The 15,819-nt window shown below is 53.3% G+C and overlaps 2 protein-coding genes across 2 annotated transcripts in view; one reads left to right on the plus strand and one right to left on the minus strand.

Annotated features, from left to right (window-relative positions):
* The first annotated feature begins 933 nt into the window (after nucleotides 1–933).
* On the plus strand, nucleotides 934–11,707 carry F9 (coagulation factor IX). Its single transcript, XM_030967716.1, has 8 exons — nucleotides 934–1,000; nucleotides 2,365–2,528; nucleotides 2,856–2,880; nucleotides 4,610–4,723; nucleotides 6,898–7,026; nucleotides 8,609–8,865; nucleotides 9,361–9,484; nucleotides 11,160–11,707. Exons 1-8 carry the CDS (start codon nucleotides 934–936, stop codon nucleotides 11,705–11,707), a joined length of 1,428 nt encoding a protein of 475 aa, XP_030823576.1.
* Nucleotides 11,708–14,246: 2,539 nt separating this feature from the next.
* Nucleotides 14,247–15,819, minus strand: part of MCF2 (MCF.2 cell line derived transforming sequence) — a 52,982-nt gene continuing 51,409 nt past the window's right edge. The window contains 1 exon segment of the mRNA XM_030967467.1: nucleotides 14,247–14,456. Within this exon segment, the coding sequence (XP_030823327.1) occupies nucleotides 14,416–14,456 (41 nt within the window). The 3' untranslated portion in view covers nucleotides 14,247–14,415.

The raw sequence follows: 15,819 nt of genomic DNA on the forward strand, positions 1-15,819 counted from the left end.
AAAACTATTGCATGAGAACTATGCAACATAAACCTAAAATAATTTGACGGACCTAAGTTCTAAAGTAAAATATTTACAGTAATGAGATTCTAATTATCTTTTGTTATGGCAGCCATTCTCCCCACTCCTCTTTGCTGATAGGAGATGTATTGTTTCAGCATTTTAGCCCCATTTATTTTCTCACATTTGCATTTCCACATGCACAGAGAATGAGAGGCGATCATTACCTTCTTCACTTTGCATTCAATTTACATCAACAGCACATTACCTCATCCTAACTAATTTATCAAGCACAGAAATTTGATAACAAAAGCTACTGTCAGTGATGAATAAAGATCGTTTCAAATGGAGCAAGAAGAAACAAGATGAATTATAGGTTTCAGGACTTTTTGTTTGCTCAAGAACAGGAAGATAAAGGATTTTTTTCCACCTAGACAAGAGGGATCTCACAAGGCTGCAACTCATATTCAGCATCTCCTCTTCACCTGCTGGGTGTGTGATGCCCACAGAGGCAACCCCAAATCCATGAGCCATAAATGTCTGCGCTCTGTGCCTCACAAAGGAATGTTCCTCATTTTCTGGACTAAGTGAACAGAGTTTATGGGTCATAAGCTCGAGGAGAAGCTCTTCCAAACACCCAGGGGCTGCTGTGGCCACAGAGCCGTGAGTGGTGCTGCAGCCTGGAGAGAGCAGCACGTCCAGAGGGCACAGCCCTGTTCCTGCCCCTGTCCCAGCCAGGCTGTGAGCCCCCCGTGCCAGGAGCACAGCCTGCCCTGGGGTGGCAGAGCAGAGCTGCCTGTGCTGGGCACGGGGACATGTGGCCACCTTAACCCCAGGGCTGCCCAGAGCAGTAAATCAACAACTCCTGCCCTTTGAACCGTTGACCGAGCTCAGCCCTGCTCGCGCTGTCAGCGAGCCTGGCCAGGGGAGAAGATGGCAAAGGGCCCCCTCACGCTCTCCTTATGTCTGCTGGGAGCTTGGCTGGCTGCTGGAAACACAGGTGAGTGCATCTCAAAGAGAGCAACCCCTTCACCTTTGGGCACAGGTGTCACAGATACGGGCTAGGGACAGTTTGTCACTTGCGGTGTGACAGCTCGGGCACTGCTGGGGAGAGCAGCTCAGAGGCACTGCTGCCTTGCTCTGCTCCTCTCCAGAGCTCTGCTCTTTGCTGGGGGAATGAAATAATGGCTTCTGTGCTGATTTTATACGGCATGTGTCACAGGGATTAATATTCAGAATGGATTCTTCCTTAGGTTTTTGCATCTTTAAGCTTTCAGAGCTCCATTCAGCCATTTTCAAAGGCACACACAGAAGGGGAGAAAGGGAGAGCGCTGCTGGGGGAGTGACAGTCACAGCTCTTTGTGTGCCATCACTTTGTCCTGGAGAGCAAACAAGTGCTCACATCCATAAAACACTCATTGCATTTGCCACTGCCAGGGTTGTTTAAAGGCAAGCCCAGTGTGGCTTTAACAAAGGCTGTGGGATGCAGCCAGAGCTGGGGACAGGAGAGAGCAGCTGATGGATGTGGGCAATCACACACAGTAATGCAGAATGCTGATTTATCTGCAGCAGCAACACTTCCAGCAGAGGCTGCTTCACATCCAGTGTGAGCTCTGTTTCCTGCAAGGCTGCCCTTTCTTCTTTCATTAAACATAGCTGGAAACAGGTTAAAAAAAGGCTCTTTCCGAAATGTTTGCTCAGCAGTAAAAAGTGAGCAGAACCTCATCTTTTTGCCACCACTCACCAGGTGAATCCCCTATAAAATACAGCACAGGTGTGCCCTGCCAGCACCTGCCTGGAGACCTGTGTCCCTGTCTCAGGTGGTGGTTCAGAAGCTGGTAGATGGTGTGGGGGTGCATTCTCAGGGTGAGGGTGGTTCCCAGCCCCCAGGGTACCCATGGGCAGGGATGAGGAGGAGGGAGAGGAGGAAATGGCCCCTTGCTCCCAAGGGCCAGAGCTCTGCAGGGGCAAATGGCCAGCACAGCCTCACAGGCACACAGGGCAGGACAGTCTCTGTGGCCAAACAAGACCTCACCAAGCAGCAGCACAAAAAGCCCATTATTTTCCCCTCTCAAACAGCTTATTCCAGTCTGTGCATCTGTAATGGGGGACTCTCACACCTGCTGCTTTAGGGTATTTCAAGCATCAAACTTCAGCCCTCCCAATCACCCTCTTTCCATCAGCCATTTCTATTGACTATTTTGACATTTGGCTCTGCAGATTTGATCCTTTGGACCAGAGGGGCTGAGGTGGGGCAATAAAGAAATCTCAGTCTGCAGTGGCAGTGCTGGGCTGTCTCTGGCATGGGCAATGGGGGATGCACATGTGGAAAGGGAGGACCCAGCCCTGCCCTGTCCGTTGCAGTGTTCCTGGGCAGCAGAGAGGCCAGCTCGGTGCTGCAGAGGCAGCGCAGAGCCAACTCCAACCGGCTGGAGGAGGTGATCCCTGGCAACCTGGAGAGGGAGTGCATCGAGGAGAAGTGCAGCTATGAGGAGGCCCGGGAGGTGTTTGAGAATGAAGAGAAAACGGTGAGTGCCATGATGCTCTAACCCAACTCTAACCCCAACCCTGACCTTGTTCCCTCCAGCTGGGGCACAGGGGCAGGAGGAGGGAACAGCCAGGAGAAAACCTGCAGGGCCAAGGGCAGCCTCTGGCATGGCAGGTTCTCACCTGTGCTCCGTCACTTGGGCTGGGGAGCTGCTTGAAAGGCTTCATCAGTCACCACTGGGATCTGGAGGTGGTGGTTTCCCTGCGAGTCTTTCCCTTGAGCTTTGGAGCCATCCAGGTACTGCTTCAGTCACACAACACCCAGAAATCGGAAAACAAAGGAAACTTTTTCTTTTTTCCCTTTGCAGATGCAGTTTTGGCAAACATACGTTGGTAAGAGCTGCTTTCTTCATGTTCTAATGCTTAATATTCCTGTCTCAGTGCATAAAGACCTGATGTGTCTGTAACAAATGTATTCCAGCATCCTGGAGCTGTAAGGGCAGAGCCATCAGAGCCCTGCACTCCAAATCCTGCAGTGCCCAGCCTGGGTCTGTCCCATTGGTACAGAAATGGCAATGAAAAAAAAAACCAAAAAGATATCTTAGCATTTTATTTGTTCAAGCAGGGTTTTTCTGAACAAATTTGAAAAACCTCACTGAACAAAACCAGTTGAGGCAGAGTGCTGGATCTCATTGAGCCCAGGTCATGCTCTGGGCTCCAGTTTCAGCTGTGCCACAGAGTAAAATACCACAGCAATAATTAACATCCCTTCAGCAAACAGCAAATGCTCTGTTCTCCAGCAGAGATCTCCAGATAAAGCACAGCCCTGTGCAGGCACAGCGTGAATCCCTAGAAATGCCATATTAAAGTGGAGACTCAACATGATCATAGCAAACAGCTGTTTGCAATTCACACCCTTACTTCACTGCTTTCTCTCCACATCCACTTCTTCCTTTTCAGCCTCCATCCCCAACGACTCCTTGGTCCCTTAACAAAAATATTTCAATGCCCACTACACCATCTGAAACTAATTTTGAGGACATTTCAATAAATGAACTGTTTGGTAGATTGGCAGAGTGCCCAGAACATCTCACTAAAAAGCCTTAAATAATTCAGATTACTCAGTCCAGACTATAAAATAAAAACATTACATTTGCATTGTAGGACTGTCCTCTGAAAAAACAACTGATGAAACTCAGCACTGCATTTGTTTCCCTGCCACTGTAACAAATTGGCTTATCAAAAATAAGGAATGCCATCAATTCCTCTGTCATCTGGGGTGCCTGCTTTGCTGTTGAGCGTGCAGCTCTCAGGAGCTCAGCCCTGCACAGCCCCCAGCCCCAGCTGCAATCCTCACCCTGCCTCAGAGCTCCCAGAGGACTCAGACAAGCCCAAAGCATTTTGTTCCTGTTTGCATTTTGCATTCCAGCCCTTTCCTGAAAGCCCCATGGGCTCACACACTATCCTGCCCCTTCTCAGGGCACAAACCCAGCTCAGCCCTGCCCTTTCTCCATGCCTTGGCACAAACACTTCAAAGGGCACCCCCCATGGTTTAACATCCCTGATTTGCTTCTCCAAGCTGTACATCCCCAACTTTGCAATAGGAGTGTTTTCATTAAAGCCGCAGGTTCTCAGCTGGAGCTGTGAAAATAGAAGCCCTGCCACAGGGGGAGAAATCTAGAGCAGGTAATAGTGCAGGACTGAGAAAGGAAGAGCAACAGGGAGGTTCTCAATCCTGACACCAGACAGGTCTCCACACCCCCATGGACAGGCCCAAACTTTCACAGAACAGCCTGAGTGTTCAAACAACCAGAGTAGGATACTCTGAGCACTCCTGAAGGAGCAGACCTCCTCCACTTGTCTAGTTTGGCCAAGCCACGAGGTCCTGCTGGGATGCTGCAGGAGGGTGACTGCAGAGGGGTTCTCTGAGCCGGGCAGGGTGACCCACAGGGGACAGGGGACACAGCTCCGGGGCACAGAGCCCTGCTGTGCTCCCCCCTGCTGCTGCACTCAGCTGCCAGGCCCTGGCTGTTCCCAGCGCAGGGAGGAGCTGTGCTGGCCCTGGCAGGGCTGTGGTGGGTGTTAGCCCTGTGTTTGCTGACTCTGCTGTGCTCTCTCCAAGATGGGGATCAGTGCAAACCCAACCCGTGCAAAAACGGAGCCATTTGCAAGGACCAGATCAACTCCTACGTGTGCTGGTGCCCAGCTGGCTATGAAGGCAAGAACTGTGAGATAGGTACGTGTGGGGCTGCTCTGCTGGAACCCCTGGGATCAGCAGGGTCACCCTCTGGGGCTGGCTGACACCCACCCTGCTGTGCTGGGAGGCAGGGAGGTGTGAATGCAGCCTGCTGGCCCTGGGATGGCAGGGGGACAGCCTGGGGACGTGCCTGGGGATGGCAGGGGCTGGGCATGGCAGGGGGACATGCCTGGGGACAGCAGGGGCTGTCTCTGGTCCTGGCCAGCCCCCCTCTGCTGGGCACCTGCTCTTAGGCAGGGCTCAGTGGAGACTCAGGCTCAAGGTCTCCTGTCCAGCTGTGGCTGCCAGGGCAAATGTTGACACAGAGCCCTTCCTTTGTGTCCCAGAAGCACAAACCTGCCTGGGACTGCTCAGTCAGGGACAGCCTGCTCACCTGCTGAGAGCAGAGTTCCCCACAGACCCCATGGAACCCCCACTCTCCCACAGACCCCATGGAACCCCCACTCTCCCACTCCCCTTCCTCGTGCCAGGCTGAGCAGCAGGTGCTGGGCAGAGCAGGACTATCCTGACTTCCCCTCAATGGCACTCTGCTTAATTCATAATTACAATTACCAGCAGCAACCTTGATTCTGGAGGCAAATAAAAGGCAAATATTTTCCTGATGGGTTGAGGAGTTTATGAAAACCAAACAGCTGATAATTTAAGCAAGAGGGATATTCAGCTCTTATAGTATAATCAGGGGCTGTACAGCTCACATAATGTGCTAGACTCACTGCACTAATAAAAGATTCTCTTTCTAGTTGTATTTCTGCTCTGGCAAGAGAGGAGTGTACGTTAAAAAGAGCATTTCAAAGTTGCATCAAATTTAAACAGTCTCATTGCAGATTTCTTGGGGAAGTGAGGAGCAAAAATAGAGCTGGAAGTGAGGCGTGAAGAAGAGCTCTGTAAAAATAGTAAATGATGGCATTAAAATGGCTACAGGAAGGGAGGTGTCCTTGAGGAAGTAGGAGTGGAGTTAATCTGCTGTGAAGTTATTTGAAAACTCCCTGGGAATTGCAAGGGCCTCTGCAGGTTTGTGGTTCCCCAGCTCCAAGGTGCTGCTGCCAGAGGAGTGAGGCTGGGCTGGGTGCAGGGGATGGAAACCTGGCTCTGCCTCGGGCTGGGGCTGTTCCATCACCCATCCACCCATCCTGCTGGAAGGGCTCCTCCAGGCCGGGCTGGGGCAGGGTTTGCTCCAGTCTATGCAGGCTGTTCCAGTCTATACAGGGTTTGCTCCAGTCTATGCAGGCTGCTCCAGTCTATACAGGGTTTGCTCCAGTCTATGCAGGCTGCTCCAGTCTATACAGGCTGTTCCAGTCTATACAGGGTTTGCTCCAGTCTATGCAGGCTGCTCCAGTCTATGCAGGCTGCGCTCCAGTCTATGCAGGCTGCTCCAGTCTATGCAGGCTGCTCCAGTCTATGCAGGGTTTGCTCCAGTCTATACAGGGTTTGCTCCAGTCTATGCAGGCTGTTCCAGTCTATACAGGGTTTGCTCCAGTCTATGCAGGCTGCTCCAGTCTATACAGGCTGTTCCAGTCTATACAGGGTTTGCTCCAGTCTATACAGGCTGCTCCAGTCTATACAGGGTGTTCCAGTCTATGCAGGCTGTTCCAGTCTATACAGGGTTTGCTCCAGTCTATGCAGGCTGTTCCAGTCTATACAGGGTTTGCTCCAGTCTATGCAGGCTGCTCCAGTCTATACAGGGTTTGCTCCAGTCTATGCAGGCTGTTCCAGTCTATACAGGGTTTGCTCCAGTCTATACAGGCTGTTCCAGTCTATACAGGGTGTTCTCCCCCACTGCCAAAAGCACAAGAGTGGGGAAATCACGTGGCTTGTCACCAAATATTTGCAGGAGTCCTGTAGGGTCAGGTGCCGGATTTCAGCCAGCACACAGCTGTTGGAGGCTGTGCCAGGGCTCTGGGGGGCTCCGTGAGCTCCTCAACCTGCCCACTGCCCTGCCCTGGGAGCACGGATGGGACTGCCCTGGGACTGCCCTGGGACTGTGAGCAGGGATGGGACTGCCCTGCCTCCCCAGCCCCCTGCAAACCACCATCTGCTTTCCACAGTCTGGGGCAGCCACGGGGGTTACTGAGCCCAAACCCCCCAGTCTCAACAGATCTCTGACCAGCTGGGTTTCAAAAGAGCTCTCACAGTTTCATTTTCATTTCTTTCAGACTTCACCTGTGCTATTAAAAATGGAGGCTGCAAGCACTTCTGCAGTCATCAGCCCCCACAGAAGGTTGTGTGCTCCTGTGCCCCTGGCTACAAACTGCATGAAGATGGAAAGTCCTGTGAACCTACAGGTGAGCTTTGAAACGGTTTTTAAGAGATTTGGGTTCAAGTTTTCAAGGCCTTGTCCTGGATTTGGTGCAGTGCTTGAGGCTGCAACTTCACAAAGGGCTAAAGAATAGCTGGTTCTCCTTGTGCTCCCCAGCTCTACCCTGCCCCTAGACCATTACAATACCTATAAACACACTGACACGTGCAGCCCCAACCCACCACAGCACAGCAAATTAACTGGGCATGAGCATCCCAGAAGCACATCTGGAGAGAAGAGATTGAGCAGATAAATATTTTGCCACCTGAAGTCAGTTTACCATTTGATGCTATGACATTTCCAACAGCTGGCTGCAGCAGGTTTGCACACCCAAGCTGACATGCAGGCACCTGCAGCAGGTGCACACCCAAGCTGACATGCAGGCACCTGCAGCAGGTGCACACCCAAGCTGACGTGCAGGTACCTGCACAGGGCAGCTCTGTCAGTTGCCCCAGGGAGCACTGACCTCCTGAAAGGGCTGGCAGCCAGCAATCAGTCTGGGAAGGATCCTGGGCTGGGAATCCTGTGAACAGAGGATCTCATCCTGTGTTGCCCAACATGCTGTATCACTTTCACTGGATCAGAAAGGTTTACAGTTAGCAAGAAGATTGTCTTTCAGGTTGGGTGATTGTCCTTCCTGCAAAAGCTTTGTTTTGTTGGCTCTGAAACCTTCATTTCATAGGCTGAGCCTGCAGGTACCACTTTCCATCACTCAACACTTGAGTCCTGTCCCTAAAGTGAGCTGTTTAAAAATAAAGGATGAAGTCTCAGTAGGCCACACTCACATCTGATTTTACACTAATGTTTGTTTGCTCAGTGCTTCTGAGAGCTTTTCAGATGAAAGACAATGCCTGGTGCTATTTACTATTTTGACTGCCACCACCAGCAGGAATTCAGCACACGCTGCGTGGGAGAGCAATGGCAAGAGCTCGTCTGAAACGAGCCTGCCAATGAGTTCTTCACTAACAGAGGAAATACACAACTCTAGGAAGAGTTTATTAATGTTTTCCTCACCTTGGTGCCAAGCAGGATTATCTGTACAATTGGCAGCTGTTATTTCCTGCCCTGCCCCAGCTGGCTCTTCATTGCTCTGGGGTCACTGCTCTGGAAGTGCCCAGCACAGGATTCCCACGTATGCAGCACACATCCTGCCAAGAGCAGGCACAGCTGCCCCAGCCCATCAGGCACAGATGCTCCACACAAGCTTTTTTCACTTTTAAAGCTGCTCAGATGTCATTTTCAAAGCCCATAAACAATCAATGCTTTTGCTATGTTTCCATATCACTCACACTGGGGCTCCAATGCACAGGTACAGGGTGCCCATGCTCAGCCCAGAGCCCTGAGCTGGTCCCCAGCTGTGCTGAGGAGAGGATTTCCCTGCTCCCTCCCCTCTGGTGGCGGTAGGGTGTGACACAGCCGGCCCCGGTGTGGGCCCCGGTGTGGGCCCCGGTGTGGGCCCCGGTGTGGGCCCCGGTGTGACCGTGCTCTCCCAGTGTGACACAGCCGGCCCCGGTGTGGGCCCCGGTGTGGGCCCCGGTGTGGGCCCCGGTGTGACCGTTCTCTCCCAGTGCCGTTTCCCTGCGGGAGGATCACGGCTCCCGAGGCCAAGAGGAAGCTGACCCGCTCCATGAACACCTTTGAGCACTGGAACAGCACGGGCGAGGAGCCCGAGGCCGAGGAGGGCCCCGAGGAGGGCCCCGAGGAGGGCCAGGACAACGCCACGGAGAGCAGCACCGCAGCCCCCTCGAGGATCACCCCCGTGCTCAGGACGGGCACGCGCGTCGTCGGCGGCTCGGACAGCATGAAGGGAGAGGTGCCCTGGCAGGTACCAACCTTTGCAAACCTTCTGGGACCCCAGCACAGAGCATCCTGCCTCTACACACCCAGAGCCTGTCTCTCAGCTTAGCCTGGCAATAGCCTCAGGCCCAACAGGAGCGCAGCTTCTTTTCACACACACTTCTATGCCAGAGCAGCAAAACTTGCCTGCATGGGGCTCTCCTCTGGCAAAGAAAGCCACAAGTCAGAGTCACAGCAGCTTTACCCAGTGGGGCAAAAAGGGTCGAGCTACACCGACAGATTGCCCAGTAGTCCACGAATGTGCCAAAAGCTAGCGGAAGGCTGAGGGAAGGGAGTTTTGCAAGGGGCAATGCAATTCATTTTTTGGCTCCATCAGTTGCAGCAGATCATAGAATCACCCAACAGTTTGGGTTGGAAGGAACCTTAAAGATCAGCCAGTTCCAACCCCTGCTGTGACCAGGGCCACCTTCCACTGGTCCAGGCTCACACAAACCCCAGAGTGTGATTTGCCCTGCTCCCACAGGTTCTGCTGGTGAACAGCCAAGGCGTGGGCTTCTGCGGTGCCACCATCATCAACGAGAAGTGGCTGGTGACAGCAGCACACTGCCTGAAGCCAGGCTACACCCACAACCTCACTGCTGTGGCAGGTGAGCACCTGGGCACGAGGGGAGGAACAGGGCACAAGGCACAGCACAGGGCACTGACCACAGCGAGGGGCAGCAGCAGGACATGAGCTGCTCTGGAGTCTGACTCGAGCTGCTGGGGGCACAGAGGCCCCAGCTGAACCTACGACACTTCACCAGCCTGGTCCTGCAGGTGCCACCACCTCTGGCAGGAGCAGTGAGCTGGGTCTGCCTTGGTCCCAGCCACAGTGTGAGCACAGATCAGCCTGGCCATGGGCGAGCTCACCTGAGCCAGAGGCTCATCCAGCCAGCTTTAAAGCCCGCTGGAAGAAGCCTTCCCCTCCCCTATATTTCTTAGCTTCAACACTTTCATCCCTGAATAACATTTTCAGGTTCCCAGCAATAGCAAGCGTCTCTAACGTAAGAAAAGCCAGCCAAAAGTCTCCCCCACGTCTGGGCTGTACAAACAGCCTGGGAGGGAGGGAGCTGCCATTCCCACTGTGCCCACAAAGCCCTCGCCGAGCCCGCAGCACCCGCTCACCTCAGGCTGGCTCCGAAGCTGCTGCTCAGCGCCGCCGGTTCTGGAGAGCCCGGCGGGGCCAGGGGAGAGCCCGGCAGGGCCAGGGAGAGCCCGGCCGGGCCGGGGAGAGCCCGCAGCACGGCCCGAACGCCCCGGGGCTGCGGGACGGCGCCCGGCAAACGCCACGCTTAATGCTGCTCATCCTGCCGGGGATGCGGCCCCAGGTGCTGCCCCTTCACCCACCCGAGCGCCGCCCTGCCTCTGCCCACCTGTTACACAAGGCGGGGTAACAGGCTGCCCGCACCGCGATCAGAGCATCCCGCCGCTGCCGATACCGCGATCGCAGCATCCCGCACCGTGATCGCAGCATCCCGCGGCTGCTGGCACTGCCATCAGAGCATCCCGCATCACGGCAGCGGCCGTGAGCAGCTGAGCCTCGGGCTGGCTCAGGGGCACCTGTGAGCATCAGCGGTGGCACCGCTGCCCTCCCGCGCCCCATCCTGCCCCGTGGCTCTGGGGGTTTAGAAAGGGGAGGTTAAGGTTTCTTTTCACTAATACATTATTTATTTTAGACTAGTATTTTTCATCAGCAAGTTTTGCTCCCCTTGCTGCACAGGTGACATCCCCTTACCTCTCTCTGAGGGTGCTAAATCCCCAGAACAGCCACTTTGCTGGTAACTCTGGCAAAAGCATCTGCATCTTTGGTGCCTGGCTGGATGATGTGTGCCCGGTGTCACAGCTGGGTAGTGCTGGGGGCTGAGATGGGAGGGAACCTGCAGGTGCCTCTGACGAGGAGCCAGCAGCCTGGCCAGAACAGCCTCAGAGGCACCTGAGGGCTCAGCCCTCTGCAGCTGGGCTGGAGTGGCACGGGGCTGGCTCCAGCAGGGCACGGTCCCTGGTGCTGCCACAGCCCTCTGCAGCCTCCAGGCTGGGCTGGAGTGGCACTGGCACTGGCTGGCTCCAGCAGGGCACAGTCCCTGGAGCTGCCACAGCCCTCTGCAGCCTCCAGGCTGGGCTGGAGTGGCACCGGCACTGGTTGGCACCAGCAGGGCAGTCCCTGGTGCTGCCACAGCCCTCTGCAGCCTCCAGGCTGGGCTGGAGTGGCACTGGCACTGGCTGGCTCCAGCAGGGCACAGTCCCTGGCGCTGCCCGGGCACCCAGCCCCGCTGGTCTGTGCAGGTGAACACGACGTCAGGAGCGATGACCACACGGAGCAGCTGCGCAAGGTGGTGAGGCTGCTGCCCCACCCCACCTACAACGCCTCCATCAACGAGTACCACAACGACATCGCCCTGCTGGAGCTGGACCAGCCGCTCACCTTCAACAGCTACGTGACGCCGGTGTGCCTGGGCAGCCGCGAGTTCACCAACGCTCTCCTGAAGCAGGGCGTGGGCACCGTCAGCGGCTGGGGCAAGGTGCTGTTCCGCGGCCGCGCGGCCACCACCCTGCAGGTGCTCAGGGTGCCCTTTGTGGACCGGCCCACCTGCCTGAAGAGCACCTCCACCAGCATCCTGCAGAACATGTTCTGCGCGGGGTTCCCGTCCGGGGGCAGGGACACGTGCGAGGGGGACAGCGGGGGACCCTACACCACCGAGATCGAGGGCACCTGGTTCCTCACGGGCATCACCAGCTGGGGCGAGGAGTGCGCCCTGCCCGGCAAGTACGGCATCTACACCAGGGTCTCCAAGTACGTCAAGTGGATCAAGCAAACCACGAGGCTCCCCTGACCCCGGGGAGGGAGCGCTGAGCCCTGTGGGGAGGCTGCACCACGCTGGAGGATGGACTGGGGACGTGGAGAGGGACCACGGCAATCCCTGTGGCTTTGAGAGACCATGGCATTTCAATAAACATTTCTAGGTGAAATAACTTCTGCTCTTGGGAGGCTGAAGTTGAGAGAATGCAATGAAAATGCGGTAATAAGGAAATAAAAAGTCCTCTAATGACCCACGGCTGCATTTCTGAATGCACTGGTGCTGCTGGGGTGGTGTAAGTCCCCAAATCCCGAATGCAGGGGTTGGTGGATCAGCAGGGGAATGGATCACACATGTCCCAGGCCAGTGTGCCACCAGCACTGCCCACAGCTGGCACACAGCAGTGTGGGCAAGGGAAGCCCAGCAGGCACTGCTGCCCCAGCAGCACCCCAGGAGCCCATGAGGGAGGTGAACACGCACAGCAGTGCAGCCACAGTGCTCCCAAACAGAGGTTTTCACATGGAGGAGAGGCTGGGGACACCCTGACCCTGCTGGGATGGGGGCAGGGGACACTGGGGACACCCTGACCCTGCTGGGATGGGTCCAGGGGACACTGGGGACACCCTGACCCTGCTGGGATGGGGGCAGGGGACACTGGGGACACCCTGAGCCAGGGCAGGCTGTCAGCAGCTGCTCTTTCAGACTTCACTATGAGTGCTAAGGTGCCTCTACCACTCTTATTGCCACTGCAATCCAGCGAGAAACTAATCGGATCATCTGCCACTGCTTACCTTAAAATCAAAATGCATGTAAGAAGGTTTTAAGTTGTTCCAAGGAAATTAAATAAAACCAACACTGTGAGCACTTTTTTTTTCTCAAGAATTATAGCAGATGTGTATTTGAACAGAATTGCATATTCTCAGATGGATTTATTTAACAAGTTTTTAATCTTTAAATATAGATTTAACACATTTTTACAGGTACATATACAATATAGTTCATTTAAACTTGCAGTCAGAGAAAATTCTCTACTGTAATTTATACATATACATGGAGAGCCTAGTTCAACAGCATACTCAGGGGAACATACCATGTGTGCAAAGTTTCAAATGTTAAAAACCTCAGACTGTACATTCAGATTTGCAGAACTTATCAACCTCATAAATTAATAAAAGCTTAGATTTAAAACTATGGAAGACAAAAAAGATTAAAATCATTCAATATGCAATGTGTGCTATGTTTCAGACAAATATTTACATTGTACCTCAAAATGTGTATTGTTACCACAAGAATTGTAACCACTATAAAGAGCCCCAACAGTAATTAAGACTTTCCCACCTCATTAGTGCATTGTGATTGATTTGGAAGCAGAGGAACAGAGCCTTCAGTGGTTGAACAGCTCTGCACTGTGGCTCCAGTGAAGGACATGGGATGTGCTGGCTCTGGTGCTGCTCAGCTCAGACTCAGCTGGTCCTGGCTCTGAGGGGCTCAGGGCTCACCCCAGTCCTGGAGGAGCAGCCACTGGGGGCTGGGAGCCCCAGCCAGCAGCTCAGCAACTGCTCCACACAAAAACAGGCACAAAACAAACCCAGCACGTTCTGACTTAACCTGGGACTGTCTAAGGACCAGCTCACAAATGAAAGTCAGATCATAAAGGTCCCCCTTTAGTCCATGGAATGAACATTTCCTTTGGCTGGGGCAGAGCAAACTCACTACTGCATGCACACCACTAACCCTGCTCTCCACACACTCAGGTGCTCTTTGCACACATCTGCTTAAAAGTTCAAACCACCTGTACCTACCTATGTTCTACAAAAGCAAAACTAGACAAAGAAACACAAAATTAAATTATTAGTCTTCAACATTCCTTTTCCCTTCTCAAAAATTCAATAGATACATTATTGGTAAAGATGCTGAAAAAGTCTTATCACAAGAACATCCTTAGTGCAAACATGGACATTTAGCTTGGATTTATGGCACGTGTTCCAAAGGTACATACATTAATGTAAACTTCAACACTTGCTAGATACAGGTTTCAGCCCTGGGACGCTTTGGGACCCTAAGTGATTGGTGACAACCCTGAGGTGTCAGTTTGACCTGACCCAGACCTCACTGAAATCAGGGAGGCTGACTGCAGTGGGCTGGAGTCAGACCCTAAGTGCAAAAAGAGGATCTTTAGTGTTATTGCTTCCTCACGTGGAGTCAGCCAGATGATGCTCTTACAGAACATTACATTCACACAGCTGAAGCAGATATTTAAGAAAAATCCACCCATAAAATCAATTAAGCAGGACATACAGCTTCTTGGTTTGGTTTTTTTTTTTCTTTTTGGTTTACCAAAACTCAACTCTTGTTTGCAACTTCAACAGTTGTCAGCTAGTAAGTAGGCAAAACCTACTTCAACCTGCAGAGGAGATTTCAAGCATCTAAACAAAGTGTCAGGAAACTGTAGTGCACTTCTCTGATGAAACATGATGTATGTCATGGAAAAACAGCAGGAAAAATGAATAAAATACCATAATTTCCACAGGCAAAAGAAACCAAAGAGCAGAAAATGGCTTCTTTTATGAGCATGAGAAGCTGCTTAGGACCCTGGTCCCAGTCAGTGCAGATGAGGCTGTGGAGGTCTGTGAATGTGATGAACAGGACAGGACAGCTCCAACTACTGTGCTATTTCTCTGTAACACTGAGCTGAAAGCTTCCAAAGAGCATCGAAAATGGGATGCTGCTAGTTCACCCTCAATTCAAGGGGAACTAAACTTTCTGGTGTTACACAGGGCAGCATCTATAAAGTAATGGAGAATGGTGTTAATATTAAAGCATCTTATTCCAAGAAAGACATTGTTCCCTGTAATCATGTAACATTTATATAACAGAAAAAAAACAAATGCACTCCTGCATTTCTCCCTAAAAGCTGAACTCCCACTGGCTTCAGTGAGAGCCTTGACTAAGGCAGGACCACAGGGTTTGACTCATTTCCATCACCTATCACTTCATTATCACAGCAAGGCCAGCTGAAATCTTCTCTAGGCTCTTTATTTTGTCAGGCTGGAGATGGTTTCTGGGTTACTAAAGAGCTGCAGGGTGTAGGAGAGACTCTGCTTTATGCTTCAAAGGCTAAAAAAAATCAGCATTGCCTCTAAGGAACCCTGTGTGGACACAAGAGCCTGTGGCTGCAGTCCCTGAAGGGAGTGAGGGGCAGGGAAGGAGCTGTGCTGCAGCTGCCAGCTGTGGTGGCACTGCAGCCAGAGCGTGGGCACAGCTGGCACCTTCCAGCCAGCATGCCACAGCAGCCTGCCAAAGCTCCAGCCACAGACAGGAACAGCCTGGCCAGGCAGGTCCAGGGCGGCAGGGGCACAGAGAATCCCCAGGGATTGTCCAGGGGCACAGGACAATCCCAGTGCCCCATCCAACAGGGACACAGGACAATCCCAGTGCCCCATCCAACAGGGACACAGGACAATCCCAGTGCCCCATCCAACAGGGACACAGGACAATCCCAGTGCCCCAACAGGGACACAGGACAATCCCAGTGCCCCATCCAGCAGGGACACAGGACAATCCCAGTGCCCCATCCAACAGGGACACAGGACAATCCCAGTGCCCCGTCCAACAGGGACACAAGACAATCCCAGTGCCCGCCCAGCAGGGCACAGACAATCCAGTGCGTCAACAGCATAGGACATCAGTGCCCATCAACCACACTCATCATGCAACGGCCAATCGCGTAAGCACCATCCAGCATCAGGGCACACTCAGCAGCAACAGGGCACAGACAATCCCAGTGCCCTGTCCAACAGGGACATAGGACAATCCCAGTGCCCCGTCCAACAGGGACACAGGACAATCCCAGTGCCCCGTCCAACAGGGACACAGGACAATCCCAGTGCCCTGCCCAGCAGGGACACAGGACAATCCCAGTGCCCCGTCCAACAGGGACATAGGACAATCCCAGTGCCCCATCCAACAGGCACAGACAATCCAGTGCCCCATGCAACAGGACACAGGCAATCCAGTGCCCTGTTGGGACACAGACAATCCAGTGCCCCATGCAACAGGGCACAGGACAATCCCAGTGCCCCGTCCAACAGGGACATAGGACAATCCCAGTGCCCCATCCAACAGGGACACAGGACAATCCCAGTGCC

This window comes from Camarhynchus parvulus, chromosome 4A, assembly GCF_901933205.1.
Source record: "Camarhynchus parvulus chromosome 4A, STF_HiC, whole genome shotgun sequence".
NCBI classification, from domain to species: Eukaryota; Metazoa; Chordata; class Aves; order Passeriformes; family Thraupidae; genus Camarhynchus; species Camarhynchus parvulus.